The 15707-nt window shown below is 50.6% G+C and overlaps 6 protein-coding genes across 6 annotated transcripts; 3 read left to right on the top strand and 3 right to left on the bottom strand.

Annotated features, from left to right (window-relative positions):
- Positions 1 to 211: 211 nt before the first annotated feature.
- BDV59DRAFT_14605 (Zn(II)2Cys6 transcription factor domain-containing protein) lies at positions 212 to 2116 on the bottom strand. Its single transcript, XM_073687274.1, has 2 exons — positions 1917 to 2116; positions 212 to 1840 (listed from the first exon to the last, which is right to left on the bottom strand). The coding sequence occupies exons 1-2, from the start codon at positions 1971 to 1973 to the stop codon at positions 476 to 478; spliced, it is 1422 nt and encodes a 473-aa protein (XP_073548902.1). The 5' UTR covers positions 1974 to 2116; the 3' UTR covers positions 212 to 475.
- A 622-nt stretch (positions 2117 to 2738) lies between these two features.
- BDV59DRAFT_207197 (uncharacterized protein) lies at positions 2739 to 4264 on the top strand (the record flags this gene model as incomplete). The annotated part of the gene is made up of 3 exons (XM_073694946.1): positions 2739 to 2801; positions 2869 to 3098; positions 3157 to 4264. 3 exons carry the CDS (start codon positions 2739 to 2741, stop codon positions 4262 to 4264), a joined length of 1401 nt encoding a protein of 466 aa, XP_073548901.1.
- Positions 4265 to 4487: 223 nt separating this feature from the next.
- Positions 4488 to 6380, bottom strand: BDV59DRAFT_192510 (Zn(II)2Cys6 transcription factor; the record flags this gene model as incomplete). The annotated part of the gene is made up of 7 exons (XM_073692053.1): positions 4488 to 4632; positions 4687 to 5229; positions 5263 to 5731; positions 5762 to 5789; positions 5826 to 5984; positions 6018 to 6290; positions 6321 to 6380. The coding sequence occupies 7 exons, from the start codon at positions 6378 to 6380 to the stop codon at positions 4488 to 4490; spliced, it is 1677 nt and encodes a 558-aa protein (XP_073548900.1).
- A 136-nt stretch (positions 6381 to 6516) lies between these two features.
- BDV59DRAFT_207196 (alkyl/aryl-sulfatase) lies at positions 6517 to 8418 on the bottom strand (the record flags this gene model as incomplete). Its single annotated transcript, XM_073694945.1, has 1 exon — positions 6517 to 8418. One exon carries the CDS (start codon positions 8416 to 8418, stop codon positions 6517 to 6519), a length of 1902 nt encoding a protein of 633 aa, XP_073548899.1.
- A 281-nt stretch (positions 8419 to 8699) lies between these two features.
- BDV59DRAFT_192508 (major facilitator superfamily domain-containing protein) lies at positions 8700 to 10364 on the top strand (the record flags this gene model as incomplete). The annotated part of the gene is made up of 5 exons (XM_073692052.1): positions 8700 to 8957; positions 9010 to 9256; positions 9305 to 9668; positions 9726 to 10187; positions 10241 to 10364. The coding sequence occupies 5 exons, from the start codon at positions 8700 to 8702 to the stop codon at positions 10362 to 10364; spliced, it is 1455 nt and encodes a 484-aa protein (XP_073548898.1).
- Positions 10365 to 10793: 429 nt separating this feature from the next.
- On the top strand, positions 10794 to 12886 carry BDV59DRAFT_192507 (uncharacterized protein; the record flags this gene model as incomplete). Its single annotated transcript, XM_073692051.1, has 2 exons — positions 10794 to 12414; positions 12468 to 12886. The coding sequence occupies 2 exons, from the start codon at positions 10794 to 10796 to the stop codon at positions 12884 to 12886; spliced, it is 2040 nt and encodes a 679-aa protein (XP_073548897.1).
- Positions 12887 to 15707: the final 2821 nt, after the last annotated feature.

The following is a 15707-nucleotide window of genomic DNA, read 5'->3' as shown; positions in this document are numbered from 1 at the left end:
CGCCTAAGACAAACTCCACTATGGAAAGTGCCATCACAGCGATACGTAAATTGAGTGCATGATATTTCTTGTCTATTTATTCTTGGTGGTTTTCAATATTTTTAGGATATAGCCTACACCAGCGCTGTTATCCCCTTGAGAATGGATTTTTATAATTTGATGGATGGCCACGCAGCCTATCTTATCATCATCAAGTCTAGCCAATTACTATGTTTCTTTATCCGCCACTGAAGTGCACTGAAATAAATATATACAACTTAGCCAAGTACGTACTTGTATTAAAACCAGGTTAGAGACTCGCGTACCCATCATAAAACAGATCCACGTTAATTTCAGGTTTCAGCACTATCATTATTAAGCTCCGTTTTGAACAATCATATTATGCTTCAGCAGCATTCTCGGACTGGACATGGTAAAGGTAGCCGACATGTTTTTCCGGAGCCCTGGAGCCAAAGATACCGCCACTTGACCATCGTCAAACATACACAGCGTCTTTCAGACAAAGCATACCCATGGATAATGCAAGTTGATCTGGCCACTCTGTTAAGCTCCCTGCGGGTGTCTTTTCTCTGCCCATTATCGTAAAGGGTAAGATCGATGGGGCAGGAAACGCGTCCCGCGTTGGTGATGTAGACACTTCTGGACTCATACCTATCATATCATAGTCGGACTTGATCAGTACGATAAGTTGGTCCAAGAGTGCGAGAGCTGACTCAGATCCGTGAAGAGCAAACTTCATGAGTTTCCGGGCAACCCAGACAGGTATTGATCCGATTAGGTCTGGTTTATTCCTTAGTTGCTCATCGTGTATCCTTGCCGGGAAGTCTGACTCGAGTTGAATTTTCAGATGGTGTAGTCTTTCTCTACACATTAACGTTGCGTCAAGCAGTTTCTGGCGCATACCATGATCTGTATCACGAGCCTTGATCATGGCGCAGGTGCGAGCGTACAGGCCCGGACATTCCACTACCTCCATAAAGCTTAGTTCAACTAGGTTTCCCAATCTGCTGTCTTTTCCCTTTGCCTTTTCCTCTTTTAGTGAGTCGCAGAGCATTGATTTCCATGCTGGCTCAGCCAAGAAACATGGTTTGCCCCTAATAAGAGCGTCGGTCACAATAAACGACTTGAAGGATATCAAAAGAGTGCGACCGAATCCGCTACGATGAGCTTCGGGCCCACGTAGACGGATCAACGTGGAAATTCCGCTAGAATGTGTGAGCCACGACTGACTTGTGATCCCATCCAACATCTCAAAAACTCCGAGCATGATTGCGATTGCGAGAGTCATGTCAGACCGAGCAGTTCGCGGATCTTGCAACAATCGGCATAATCCAATAAGACTACGGCCATACATTGCCCTACTACTCGCAATTTTATCAATATCACGGTGAATAGTGCCCACGTGAAGCGTGCCCCAACACCGGACAGCCCAGATGAAAGGATCTAGTGTCGATTCGGCATTATAACGAGCAAATCCCATCCAGTTGACCGCAACACGAGTGCTGTAGCTGTAGTAGAGCCCTGGAACCGCGACGTCGATACAGGAGTTCAGGAGCTCAATCCCCTGAGTGTTCAAGGCCTTTTGTGCAAGACTAGGGGCAATCAGCTCGTCGACATTATTATAAGACACATCAGACCTGGTGGCTCCCTGTGCTACAGCACTTTTAGTGCTCAAACTCCGACGTTCGCTGGTAGAGTTTACCAGTTGATAAGCAGGGTCCCTCGTTTTTCCGCTGTTGGATGGGGTCCGAACCGGGAGGAACTTAAGAGATCTCTGGTAGCCAGGACATTGGAGGCCTCGAAGCTCACACCGGCGGCATCCTGGGCGTGACTCATCACACTGCTCTCATTGATTTTAATTAGCTCCCTAATCCCATGTGGGTCATAATTCTGTGCTGGCAAAAACTCGTATTCACCTTGATCCGGCGCTGGATGCATCTGCTACAGCCGGTGCTGTGTGGAACCGCCACCATGGCCTGTAGGTGAGAAGGAATGCTGGCTCAATTTTGTAGAACTTAGAATGATTCTCTGGCATTCAGAGGCCAGGTACCGATCTGGATGTACATAAAGCGAGGAGATGCTCAGAGTGCGGAGGTTGAGACTGGCAGGCTAGAGCAGGCCCCCGCGCCAAATGCCAAGCGCATATTCGAAATGCTAGCGTCTTCCTATAGGCTTATTTTCCAAATCAGCTAGTCTTGTTTTGTACTGTTTCATCTGGGACGCCCGACGATTTACCCTGTTGCTATCAGCCGATAAGTCAGTCCCGCTTCCTAGCTTTAGGCCAACGGGTTGAAAGGCCGATGTCCAAGTATGTTCTCTTAAGAAAGTCAACATTCAAAGCCCATCAACAGCTGATGTGGCGCTACTCAAACCCCCAGTGGTTGGGATCTCCATATGACAATGCCCTAAAAATAATGTTGAATTGACTACTACGTGACAAACTTTACGAAGACAAAATTGTAAGCAATAGCTCGCTGGCCATTGGCAATCAATACAATGTCGATCTGGGGAAGTTAGGTCTAACTCGCATCAGTGGACTTTCGGCCAACCAAAATTTCGTTACTGGTTATGACTATCAACCGAGATGTTCGGTACAGCCTCGCCGATACCGAGCCTGTTGTACCGAGCAGGCTAATAAGACACCCACTGGGACGCCTTTCTCTTAGAAGAATAACTATCAAATTACCTACGTCAAGACTAAAATCAGAGAGCAACTTTGGTCGACAGGTTGGAGCAATATGAAGGATCTATTAGACCATAATAGCAAAGCCAAGCAGCTTGCCCTAAACTTTGCGTACATGGTGAGACGGAGCTGATACTAAATCAATAAATTATATACAAGTACCTGACAAACCATACTTCTTATAGTATGGCTACCCTTTGCTAGAATTTGGGAAATATGTTTCTTCATTCGATCAGCCTACCGTCAACACACCCTACCATGACCGACGGCTCTCAACTTCAGAGGATTTCAAGGTTATTCGACCGAACGCCGATACACTGTATTCAACAATCTTCATAGACTTATCTTCGTGCGACTTGGAGATCATCATCCCCCAGTTTGACGATCGTTACTGGGTATTCCCGTTCTATGACCCGTGCGTGGCCGATTTCCTTGTTTCTCACTGATTGTATAGTTTGTTAACGCTCAGCTAGTTATGGCAATGACATTGGTAATATCGGTAGCCTCCAGGGCCATTTGCCGGGAAAGTACTTGATCCGTTATGCCCGCAGAGACTTTGGCTTTTTTTATGGGCCCCCGCTAGAAGGTAAAAGACATGTTGATGTTCAGGGTTATATCAACTTGCCCACAGCATACGGTATATGCCTGGCACGCTTTGCGACAGCCCAAGTCGCCCACGACCAGGACACTGTGAACCGGTATCAAGACAAAATCAAGGTTAATCCAGTACCACGACATTCTGGAGCTGTCGCTCCTCCGCTACAACTGTCCTTGTTCGCAATGCCTGAGAATCAACCATCGCACGATGGTTTGTCTGCGGAGGCTGTATTGAGGCTAACTGCTGTACTCGCACCTTACAACATGTCTCCTATCCTTCAAGATAGACGTTGGATATCTGATACCCTTAGAAAAGGCGGAATCGACAATGGTATTTTTTCCTGCCCACCACAGGCTGATATTTCGCTTGTCTACAAGTTCGCAGAAAGCCAAGCATTTGCGCTTATCCGGGGACCAAATGGTCGACTAGACCATGGTAATGGCTGGTCGTCCACGTTCCCAGGGTACCTTGGAAACTTTGGGTCTCACTATGCTGCGAGATACTACATTGCTACTCGGGGTTATCTGGGCCTGACAAATGACCAGGCGATATATCCTTCCCGCTCCGGCTCTATTATCATTGGTCCCAAACAGGCCATTTTAGTACGCTTTTCTCGGAGGCCTGCATTGGTTCGAACTGGGTTCTGGAGTCTAACTGCGTACAATGACAGACAGTACCTCATACCCAATTCAATCAACAGGTATTGTCTTGGATCGAGGGACCAGATGTCATTTTCTGACGGGGCCAGTCTCGGAGATGAGACCAAGGATGGCGAGTTTCAGATTCTACTTCAACCTGCAGATATCGTACCCCCTACTAGATGGCTTGATAATTGGCTTCCAGCACCACCCGGAGGAGGAAAGATGTCCATCACGCTGAGATGGTATGGCGCCCGGGAAGAGATGATGACCGGCTTATATGAGTATCCGAGGCTTGATTATGTTGATGCTGTTACAGCAGAGTCAATTTGGGCGAAGTTGTAAAGAGGATTGTCTGCATATGCACACCATTGTATTAGCTTGGCTGAAAATTACATCAGTGCAGCATTTAGTGCCATTCAATCAAAAGCACAACGTGTCGGGCTATTTACGTGAGTTTAGGCCTGCCGCAAGTTTCAATGTGTGATAGATTCAACTTTACAAGTTGATGTAAATTAATCAATCAACCTTTTTTAAGATTGTTGTCACTCTTCCGGTATATGACGTGTTAAAAACTGTTTCCCCCCAATAACATTGGATTAAAGAAGTCATCTAGACTTAACAAGTTCTCAACAGACCAGGTACTCAAACTATCGAAGAGTCCGTTTGTACTTTCTTCAGCTTCTAATGTACTTAGTAGCTCCATCCTTGGACTAATAATTATTGGAAACGGAAACAATTCATGCACTCTTGGTACTGTCATGTACGTTCTCCAGTTTGGATTCTGGGGGTCTCCATGGATGTCATCTAACTCAGGCAATGGATGCGTCGAGCCATTTGTACACAGAGCCTCACTCTTCAGCCTCAGTATCCTTTCCACAATGGCATTTGCGCCAGGAAATTTTACCGTTCGCTGGGTGAGAATCTCCAGTATGATATCTAGCTCTTCCAAAGATAGAGGATCAATGCTGGTGTTCTTATCCGGTGCACCATCCCCAGCATTAACGTTCGTCTGGCTCTCACGGCGTATATCGTGGAGCTGAGGAAGGGAGGCTACCATCATCGACCAATTGTTAATTGCTGCAAGGTAGTTTATGTCGTCTCGAAAGTCCATCTCTTGATAGAGGCGAATGATGCACGAGGACGCCACTAGACCTATGGTAGATCTAGTCATGGGGTGGAAAAATCGTCCATGGACATGAAAAAGAGTGATGATACACGTAAGGTACCAGATTAAGATCTCGTAAAAAGCTCTGTCATAGATTCTCATGCCATCGTCATCCATTAATCGAAGGTCGGGAGGAATACTACTGGTCCAATTCCTCAAGTCTGAGAGAACCAACGATACTTCTTCTGGGGTAGATGACATCGCTCGGTTTTGGAAAGGCATCATCTTCGCCAGGATTGTGGTCAAGTCCGTATAAAGAATGAATAACCGAGCTTTGCCATTTTCAGGCCCTTCAAAGTCGGTTATCAAGGGCCGGCGGAGGTCAAAATCATGTGGCTTCATCATTTGTGGTCGCCCAAAGCAGGCCGAGAGCATCTTGTCTTGTGCATAGAGGAACCATGCTATCCGACGAGCACACCCTGCAGCACGTCTATGCTGATATGTTGACTCACGATGAAGCCCCATCTGGAAAGCAAGCCGGATGGCAAGGCCCAACCAATTCCAACTGCAGTCGATAGTAACCACCGCAGGAGGGGTGACATTCCATAGCGTCAGCAGGCACAGAGCCTTGACTATGGTTAGCGGATCACGCTCATTGTTTGTATAAAAGAGAGTTTTTGCTTTGGTGTAGAACCGCTCGCTTTCTAGAAGGGTCTTCGTCGCCTTTGGCTGACGAAGAACGGATCCAGCCAAGCAGAGAGACTGTAGAAGAAGTGTGGAGGAGCATGCAGGTATTACATCTCGGCGGTCAACCACTGGGATCCGATGATATAAATACTTGAAATAGGAAGAGATAAGAGCTTCCAACAAGGGCCGAGGTGGCAATTCATCAGCTCTAGCAGCAGCCAACATTTGTGCCTCAACTGACTGTGAATAATGTCCGACTACCTGGGAGTCCTGAGAGGGAAGAAATCTGTCGTTTGACATCACGGAAAACTCCCCGATGTATCCCAGATCGTCCGATGACGTTGTAGGTGGCTGTTGCGCCGGCAAGCACCGACGCTCTTCGTCGTGCTCAGCATTGTCGAGCTCCTGCACGGGGCCCATCAATATAGGCGCTGGCGTCGTCGAACATCCCAGCTCGGAGGCATCAGGGAGCCCTCCCGGTGACGATCGATGCTGCGACTGTCTCTGCAGTTTTGCATGTTCTCTTCGCCGGCAGTCCTCCGATCTTTTCTCGCAATTCGTGCATGGACGTCCATTCTGGAATTTCAACGCAAGATCACACCGAACTTTTCTTGCGTGGCACCGTAGACAGACAATCCTTGAACGATTCCGAATTCCTATGGTCATTGCGTACGAATGAAGGTACGTAGCCGAGCAGTATGCATAGTGTAAGGGGGCAGGAAGAAAATCCTCGGTAATTCAGTCTCGGTAACCCCGCACAAGTTCTTCTATACTAAAATTCGCATTGACTATTATGACGAGTCTACAGCCGATTGACTGCTTTTCCCTTGCCTATCCCTGCGAATGACAGGACTTTCTCAAGGGCCTCAATATCACCACGGATTACCCGCACTCCTTTAGTATTCCCATCGATCAGAATACCCTGCAATTGTGCCTTTGTCAAGTTGACGGCCAGATCTCGCTCCCCTTCGAGAGATGAGCGGCGAGCATCCTGGCGCCGATAAGTTAATACGCCATTACTGAGAATTACTAGCCATCTTTCGTCGATATCCTGGACATCAATGTCCAGGTAAATGGCCCTCTTCTCTTTTCCGGCCTGGTTTCCGTCTATACAAATAGAGAGTCCCCCAAACCACTCCTCCACCGACAAAGTAGGGGGAAAAGTCATCGTTCCCAGCGACTTCTGGGTACGGGACTTCTCATCGCTTCTCAGCTCCGCCGCTTGGCTCAGATAGAGATTCCTCCAGGTTGCATTCTCCGTTCCAAATCCGAGCTGTTCGAACACAGAGGCCAACATCTCCCGGGCTTGATATCGTGTACTGATAGTATTCCCTGCTTGGTCACCAGCTGCGACGAGGTGGCCTAGTAAGGTTGCAGCGAAGCGCAAATCACCCTCCTCGATGAAGAGTTTCGCTTTTGCTAGCACTTCCTCAGGTCCACCCATGCATCGAACATACCGGCAGCCTTCTTCAAGAGGCGGCCATTTCCAGAGGTTTTCGCCAGATCCATCGAACCAAGTCATGTATCGCTGGTAGATGCCCTTGACATTGTGGCTGATGCTCCCGTAAAAGTCTTGGGTATGCCATGCTCGTCTCAAGTTCGGAGGCAGCACAATTCTCTCCGCAATTTCCGTGCCGTTCCACCCTTCGTTCATCTGCTTAACAGTTTGGTCGTGTAGATAACCGTAGAGATCCCTTTGCTGGGCCAGGAACGTTCGGGCTTCGGAGTTCCCCCACGTTGGCCAGCCATGGCTTCCAAAAAGAACCTCCGCTTGTGCGTCTTCACAAAACAACATGAGGGTCTCGTCCAGATACCTGCTCCACGCCTTTGCATCTCGTACCAGCGCCCCTCGCAACGTGGTGATATTGTGCAAGCCGTGAGTTGCGCATTCCGCCACCAGCAAGGCCCGTTCGTCCGGGAAATACATGTTCATTTCGGCAGGCGCCTCGGTGTTGGGCACCATCTGGAACACAATACGGACATTATCAATAGCCAACGTTTGCCCCGTGTTTTCTATGTCCACGGTTGGTGGGAGGAGACTCGTGCGACCGCGTGAGGTTCCCATCCCTAGACCGACACCGATCTGTCCAACTGGGGACCGGGGCAGATCAGAGCCGTACATATGCTTCGACCGGTAGCGCATGATAGGCCCGGCAAACACATTTTCCGAGATAGCTTCTTCCATAAACCCCTCTGGTGCAATTATTGGGATGTCCGCAGGCGCACTGCCTTGGTCTGCTGAAGGTAGCAGTCCAGCTGCGCCGCCGTAGTGATCGATATGGGAGTGCGAGTAGATAATTGCTTTGATAGAACGTACTCCGCGGTATGTCTGATACAGCTTCAATGCTTCTGCAGCACACTCACATGAGACGAGAGGATCAATGACAATGATACCTGACTGTCCCTCGACGAAGGTGATGTGGGAGATGTCAAAGCCACGGACCTGGTAGATAGACGGAGTCAATTTATACAGGCCTTGCTTTGATAGTAGCTGTGCCTGGCGCCAGAGCATGGGATTCACAGTAGTAGGACAGCGCTGTTGGTTGACATAGTTATGCTCATCATTATTCCAGACTGTCTTCCCTCGTGCGTTTTTAATAACGCAGGGATTGAGGGAAGCTATGAACCCGCGGTCAGCATTTTCAAAATCTGCTCTATCCTCAAACGAAGGTGAATGTTCATCAAATGGTCGGTGCGCCGTCATGATGCAAGGTCTTTGCGGGGACGTTTCTTCTGTTGATCTTTAATTAGCGATTAGGATTCCGTGACAGGCAGAATATGGGATCTCTCGAGTTGAACGTCCCCTATTTGTACTCCATGCTGATCCCTTATCGCCGAAGGCCGATGATGTTCTAATAGTCGAACAACTCGGTATCTCGGTATACCATCCCCGAGTTTGCCGAAGCTAAGCTTCAACTCCCTTAAAAGATCTGGGCATTTCCTTCTGTTTGGTCCAGTACTAGTACACGGCCTTGGCTTTCCACGATGGCGCAAAGTATCGAAGCTCTCGAAACGAAGATGACCACCGAACACAACGAGAATGTGGGACAACCTCCCAAGGAGCATATCGAAAGCGACTTGACCCCAGCTGAGGGCAAGAAGATAATCCATAAGATTGACAGGCGTTTAATCACAGCCCTTGGGCTCATGTTTGCTGTGTCCTTGATGGATCGGACTAATCTAGCTGCTGCGAACATCGCTGGCATGTCCAAGGAGCTGGAGTTAGAGAAAGGGTTCCGCTACGTATGTGGTCGTGTCATGGCTGTTGAGCCCAGACAGCACTAACTATTACAAGTCAATTACTATCATTATATTCTTCTTCCCACATATCCTTTGCCAATGGCCCAGTGCCGTACTTGTCCGCAAAATCGGCCCGCGGATCTTCCTCCCGGCAACTGTTTTGACGTGGGGAGTTGTGATGATTTGTTTCGGATTCGTGAAAACCTGGGGGCAGCTTGCTGCACTTCGCGCCCTCGTTGGAATATTTGAAGCAGGGCTATTTCCAGGGACACTCTATTTACTGCAAGTCTGGTATTGCCGCTGTGCGTGATGCGTTCTCCTAGCTCAAACAGGTATACTAACGCCCACAGATGACGTTCATAAACGATACGCTTCATTCTACTTAATCAGTATCGTAGGCTCTTCCCTCTCAGGGGTTCTTGCTTACGGCTTCATGCAGACAGGGGGTCTCGGAGGACTCCTTGGATGGAGATATATCTTCATTTGGGAAGGTGTACTAACATGCGTCATTGGGATTGTTGGCGCATTTCTCATCGTCGACTTTCCTCAGAAAGCGCTGAGCAGTTGGAAGTTTCTGATGCCGCATGAGCTGGACTATGTTCTCAAACTCATCGAAGATGATCGACAGGATATGGATAATGACCCGTTCACTTGGAAAGCTTTTCTGGCATCTGCCCTGGATTTGAAGATTTGGGGCTTTGCGTTGATCTTCTTGTGAGTTCCCTGTTCATGCAATCCCCGAAATACACGAGAATGTTGACGTTGTCGCAGCTCCAACACTATCATTGCATACGCATTGGGGTTCTTCATGCCCATCATCCTAAATCACAAGATGGGTTTCAATGTCGGCATATCACAGGTCTTGAGTACGCCACCTTATTTCTTTGCGGCGATATACATGTACACGCAGGGCTGGCTGGCAGACAAATATCGCATCCGAGGACCGTTTATTGTATGGAATAGCTTGCAGGGTATTTGTGGTTTATGCCTCTTGGCATGGATCAAGTCTGCAGGAGTCCAATACTTTGGGGTTTTCCTTGTCACTGCAGCATCACATGCAACCTTGCCATGTGTCATGGCGTATCAGGCAAATAATGTCTGTGGGCAGTGGAAACGATCCTTTTCCAGTGCCAGTCTAGTCATCATGGGCGGCACTGGGGGTATCGTGGGCGCGCTGGTTTTCCGGTCCCAGGACGCCCCGACATACCTCCCGGGAATCTACGCCTCACTCGCGTATGCAAATGAACAATGCCGAAACTATTGGAAGAAACGCTAACTCGTCTTAGGTGTTGTGGGCTTTCTATTATTCTAATTGGCGCAATCTCATTACACCTTAGAAGGATGAACCACAGAGCCACATGTGAAGGAGCAGTTCTTGAGGGAGTGCCAGGCTTCTTGTACACGCTATGAACAGTCCAGTTTATATTATGATTTAGATTCGCCTTTTACGGGCATAAGAGTTATATCACATTGTAAAATCGTAAGATCTGGATATAGTCCTCAGAAATGCTCATGGCAGACCCAGGAATTCGTCATACATCACAGTGGGGTTGAAAATCGTACACGTCTAGCTTTTCGACTAGTGCGCAAAGGGGTTAAGCAACCTGCAAGCAATACTACGCTTGAGCACTATGGCCGCCGGATTCCGAGCTCTTCGGTAAATTCGGTACATCCGTATAAACTCGGCACAGCTTTACGTTGACAGAATCCCGGCGACGGTGACCTCTCGAGCAGACATTGGCAATTAGATGGGTACATAAATTGACCTATTGGCAATAGTTATGATCAATTGTTGAAGGAAGGACATCGGGACTGAAATTGACCCTAATTTCAACTAATATGACGAGTCGCACGGAAACACCCGAAGTACTATGGCACCCTTCACTGCGGCGCGGCAAGACAGCCATGGAAAGATACCGGCAGCATGTCAATGAACGCTTTTTCTTGAGCCTCCAAGATACACACGACCTCCATAGGTGGTCTGTTCAATATCCGCACAACTTCTGGCCTGATCTTTACACCTACTTGGGACTCACGCCCAGCCTGCCACCTACCATCGAGAAGGCCTACGATGACAGCCTTCCCATGAGTTCGGTCCCAGCATTCTTCCCAGGGCTCAATATTAACTATACAGAGAATGTTCTCTCTGCCAATCCTGACCTCGACGCACCAGCGTTGATCGGTATTCGAGAAGGCCAGGACGTCTACCGGGACTGCGGTGAAGTTCTCACTTGGCGAGATTTTCGAGAGTTTGTCAGGAAGACGGCCAGCGCCCTCAGACAATGCGGTATTCAAAAGGGTGATCGGGTCGGTGCAGTGGTTGCGACGTCTATATGGGCTGTTGTCTTCTACCATGCCGCTGCCTCCATGGGAGCAATCTTCACGTCCATCAGCCCCGAGCTCGGCACGGAAGGGTGCTATTCGAGGCTGCAGCAGGTGACCCCAAGCGTTCTCTTCGTCGATAGCCACGCGATCTACAAAGGCAGGGCGGTCTCTACGGCCGATAAGGTCCAGAAAATTGTTGCCCGGCTCCAGCCCAGACCACAAGTGTACATCGTTCCGGTGGTCGGTGGTCTTCCTAAGGATTTCCCAACCTTGAATGACTTCTTGAGCAAGGCAAGCCCTTCAGACGACCTAGTTTTCACTCCCGTGCCGTTTAACTATCCCTTGATGATATGCTATTCCTCGGGAACCACCGGCGCTCCAAAATGCATCGTCCATCAGCATGGAATGATCCTGCAATTGAAAAAGGTATCCGCCATGCACAGTTGCCTTACATCAAATGACGTAGTCATGCAATTTAGCAGCACGTCCTGGATTGTTTTCTACGGCATGTGCGGCCAACTGACCGTCGGCGCCACCCTCGTTCTATACAACGGCAGTCCGTTGTTCCCGGATGCGAAGCAGCTTCTTCGCATCTGCGAGAGGTACAAAGTAACCTTCCTCGGGGTATCACCCAGACTTTTATTGGAAATGGAAATGTCCGGCGTCATCCCAAAAACGGACTTCGACCTCTCGTCGCTAAACACTGTCCACACTACTGGCGCCCCTCTGTCCAAAGAGCAGTATGGGTGGTTCTATCGAACCTTCCCGCCTTCGGTGCAGATATGCAACATCGCCGGTGGCACCGAGACTGGAACGGCACTTATCACCATGGATCCGTGTGGCCCAATCCACGCAGGCGAAATGCAGGTTCTGGGTCTTGGGATGGACGTGGACATCGCGGACCCCGTAACCGGCGAATCTATTGCGCATACCGCAGAGCCAGGCGAGCTGATTGTTCGGTCACCGTTCCCGAGTATGCCCTGCTTTTTCTGGGGAGACACCAACGGCCAACTGTACAAATCGGCCTACTTCGAACGCTACGAAAACATCGATGTCTGGGCACAGCATGACTGGGCGAGCAGGAATCCCAAGACGGGGGGCTATTTAATACATGGGAGGAGTGATGGCGTTCTCAGTAAGCGGCAGCTAATTTAAATCTTGCCATCACCTATTCCTAACTGAAGACAGACCCATCAGGTATACGTTTTGGCAGCGGTGAGGTATATGCCGTGCTCGAAGCTCCGCCCTTCACGGACTACATTAGCAACTGCCTCTGTGTGGGTCGACGAAGGCCGGGAGACACCGATGAGCACGTATTCGTGTTTGTCATGATGAAACCAGGTCATTCTTTTACCCAAGACCTCCGGGATCGAATTAAGACTGCGATCCGCAACAGCTTATCCCCCCGACATGTGCCCAAATTCGTGCTGCCAGTGCCGGATATCCCAATGACAATCAATGGAAAGCGGGTCGAGGTCGCAGTCAAACGCGTTATCAGTGGCAATGATGTGAATTTGAGCGCCACCGTGCAGAATCCTAGATCTCTAGAATGGTTTAGACGAGTCTACCACCTTGAGTGTGAGCCCATGGAGAAGGCTAAGATATAGATACTTGCAACTGTGGAATAGACAGTGATACTCTGCATAGTGTTTTGGAGGCATGTTGACTTCACGTTTGCGACATACTTCCCACAGGTGACATGGTTGCATGCCACTCTGTCGGCTACGAAGGTGTAATGAAAACGTCAGCTGTACTGTAGGAGCGGATATATATGACCATCACAGCGTAAGGTGGAATGTGCCTCCGTAGAAATCTAGAACAGAGCTCTATGGAGCCTATGATACAGAAGGCGTGAATACAATATACCTCATCCGACCTATGTTTACCAATTCCAGCCTCACGCCTGCGCCAGAACACCAAATTCCCCGCACCCTAAATAGTTCAAACAGTGAAATAAATATGTCAATGGACAAAAAACAAATACCGCATGTCAGAATCGCCTGGCTGAGATTGCCTGAAAAGAATCGATCGTTCGCTAGTTTAGATCTATGGTAGGTCGAGATCTAAGTACTGTTCGAGTCTGACGGCGCGGGCGCTGGTTCTGCGCCTGGTTCATTCTCCATATTTGGTTGCTCGCCAGGCTTCTCTTGGCCAGAGATCGCTTCAGAACTGGGAGCAGGTGGTTCTGCTGGGGTTTCATTTGTGTCACTGGGTTCAATAGACTGTGCCGGTGTGCCCTGAGGAATCAGCGTGGGAGCTGGAGCAGATTCTGGCTGTTCCGTCTGTTCTTGATGTGCTGGAGCCGGCTCATCCACTGGAGCTGCATCCTGAGTCGGTGCGCTGCTTTGTTCTTCAGCTTGAGCAGGTGGCACATCCGCCGATTCAGTCGGCCCTAGGTCCGCAGATTCTTGAGTCTGTTTCTCCGCTTCAGTTGATTCGGGGGGTGGAACCGGCGCACTGGACGGATCCTGTGTTGTGCTTTGCTCAGAAGACGGCTTCTCGGGCTGATCTGCTGCCTTCTGTGAGGCATCCTCCACCGACTGCGCAGGGGGCTCTGCTTTCTCAGGAGGCTGTTGGGCAGGCTCATCCGCAGTTGGTTCAGTAGGCATTTCTGTAGATGGATCTGCCGCTTTCTCCGAACTTCCCTCGGGGATCTGTTCAGAACTTGGCTCGGACGGCTGTTCAAGGGCTTCGGCAGCAGGTTCTGTGGCTGGCTGCGTTTCGACTGCTGGTTTCTCGGCGGACATTTGTTCGATCTTCTCTTCAGTCTGAGGCTCATCGTGGGTGCTTTCAGCAGGCTTATCTAAGTTTGCTGCCAACGTGCCCAGCATGTCCACATCCTTACTTTCTTCCTGCTTCTCGGCGGATAAAGCGTCTCCTTCATGTCCTGTCACTGGCGTGGCTTCAGGAGCTGCCTGTGGTTGGTCTGTTGAGGTATCCATTATATCCTCCTTCTGAGCCGCGGGAGGGACAGCAGATCCTGTGGCCTCCTTAGAAGCCGGCATGCTTGGTACTGAATCCGCAGCGGATTGTGCTTGATTCTCGGTGGATAACACGCTGGCTTCAGGTTGAGCGTTCTCTTGAGTTGAAACCGGAGCAGCCTCCGACTGAGGAGCGTCTGCAGGTGCCTGAGACGCTGCAATTGCGCTGACATCTCCAGTAGGATCATCCACTTTAGCCTCTGCCATTTCCACATCTTCGGTAGCATCCTTGGCTTCAGCAGGGGCGGCAGTCGCTTCGACAGCTGGCGGGGCCGCTTCTTGGGGAACTGAGGGCGTGGCCGACGCCGCTGGCATCTCGGACGGCGTTTCCGAGAGCTTTGGATCCGCCAGTGCATCTGTCATCGACGCAGGAGTTTGCTCTGCTGCAGATTCAGACGCACCAGCGGCAGCAGGCTCTGCGCTGGGAGGCGGAACAGGAGTCTCTGGGGTCTTCGCCTCCAGCATAGACTCCTCACCCTCGTCGCTTTCTTCGCCCTCCTCACCCTCGTCATCGTCCTCGTCCTGTCCATGCTGGTCAACCGACATCTGCGACGCATCGCCATCTTTGGCCTCCGTCGCCCCGTCCGTGCCAGCCTGACCGGCACCATGGACCAGCGACGCATCGGCCCCTTCCCCAGGGGCGAACATGACCTTCTTCCGTCTTCCCTTGCCGAAGCCCTTGGCCTTGCGCTTCGGAGGAGGTGGCCTCCTCTTGGGCGGTGTCATAACCGCCGCAGAGCCAGCCTCCGCAACAACCACACCCTCCGCGTTGACCATCCCAACGCCTTCAATCACAGTGCCCGGCGCGGGCGCCTCCGGAGTCACCGTCACCTCACTATTCCCAGCAGTCAACTGCGCATCATCCGTAACCTCACCCTCGATCTTATGGCCCTCCGGCACCCAAGCCTCGTAAACAGAGATATTCCCCGTAGCGGGATCGACTTTCTTGAAACGTGTACGTCTCATAGGCAGCGACGCGCTCGCCCCGTCAACGCCAGTAGCTGCAGCCCCATACAAAGAGGGCAGGCCCGGCCGACGTTTAGCCAGAAACTCGACTTCCGGCAGCTCAAGGTGTTTGGGAACGGCGGCCCACTTGCGGGTGACAAAGCTGCGCTCGGCGCTCTGCAGCACGGGCTGCTCCTCCACATCGGCGGTCTCCTTCTCCTCGTCTTCGGGGTCCTTCAGGGCGGGCCGGATGTAGATGCAGCCAGCGCGGGCGGCGCGCAGCAGCGCCCGGCTTGTCGACGTCAACAGATGGCTGTCCCGCGGCATGGGGTGTTCGGGAATGGTCTGCTTGCCGCCGGGACCTTGCAGGATCGACTGTGAGGCTTCGGTCTTGGGTACTTGCGAGACGGTCTGAGTTTGGCGCGTCCACCGACGGACGGGCAGTCCTTCGAAGACATCGTGGTCGATCTGGCCGGTTCTCGTGCGGTTGGCGCCTTCGCCG

The sequence above is a fragment of the Aspergillus ambiguus genome (genome assembly GCF_047715705.1).
Source record: "Aspergillus ambiguus strain CBS 117.58 unplaced genomic scaffold BDV59scaffold_11, whole genome shotgun sequence".
NCBI classification, from domain to species: domain Eukaryota; kingdom Fungi; phylum Ascomycota; class Eurotiomycetes; order Eurotiales; family Aspergillaceae; genus Aspergillus; species Aspergillus ambiguus.
Note: the sequence above shows the minus strand (reverse complement) of the source record. Positions and strands in the feature narration are given on the sequence as shown.

Bases quoted from the DNA above. Each gene is read 5' to 3' on its own strand.
- BDV59DRAFT_14605 (XM_073687274.1), bottom strand. From the start codon at position 1,973: ATGGTGGCGGTTCCACACAGCACCGGCTGTAGCAGATGCATCCAGCGC. The intron at 1,841-1,916 runs GTGAATACGAGT...CAATGAGAGCAG, and splicing joins GCATCCAGCGCCGGATCAAG to TGTGATGAGTCACGCCCAGG.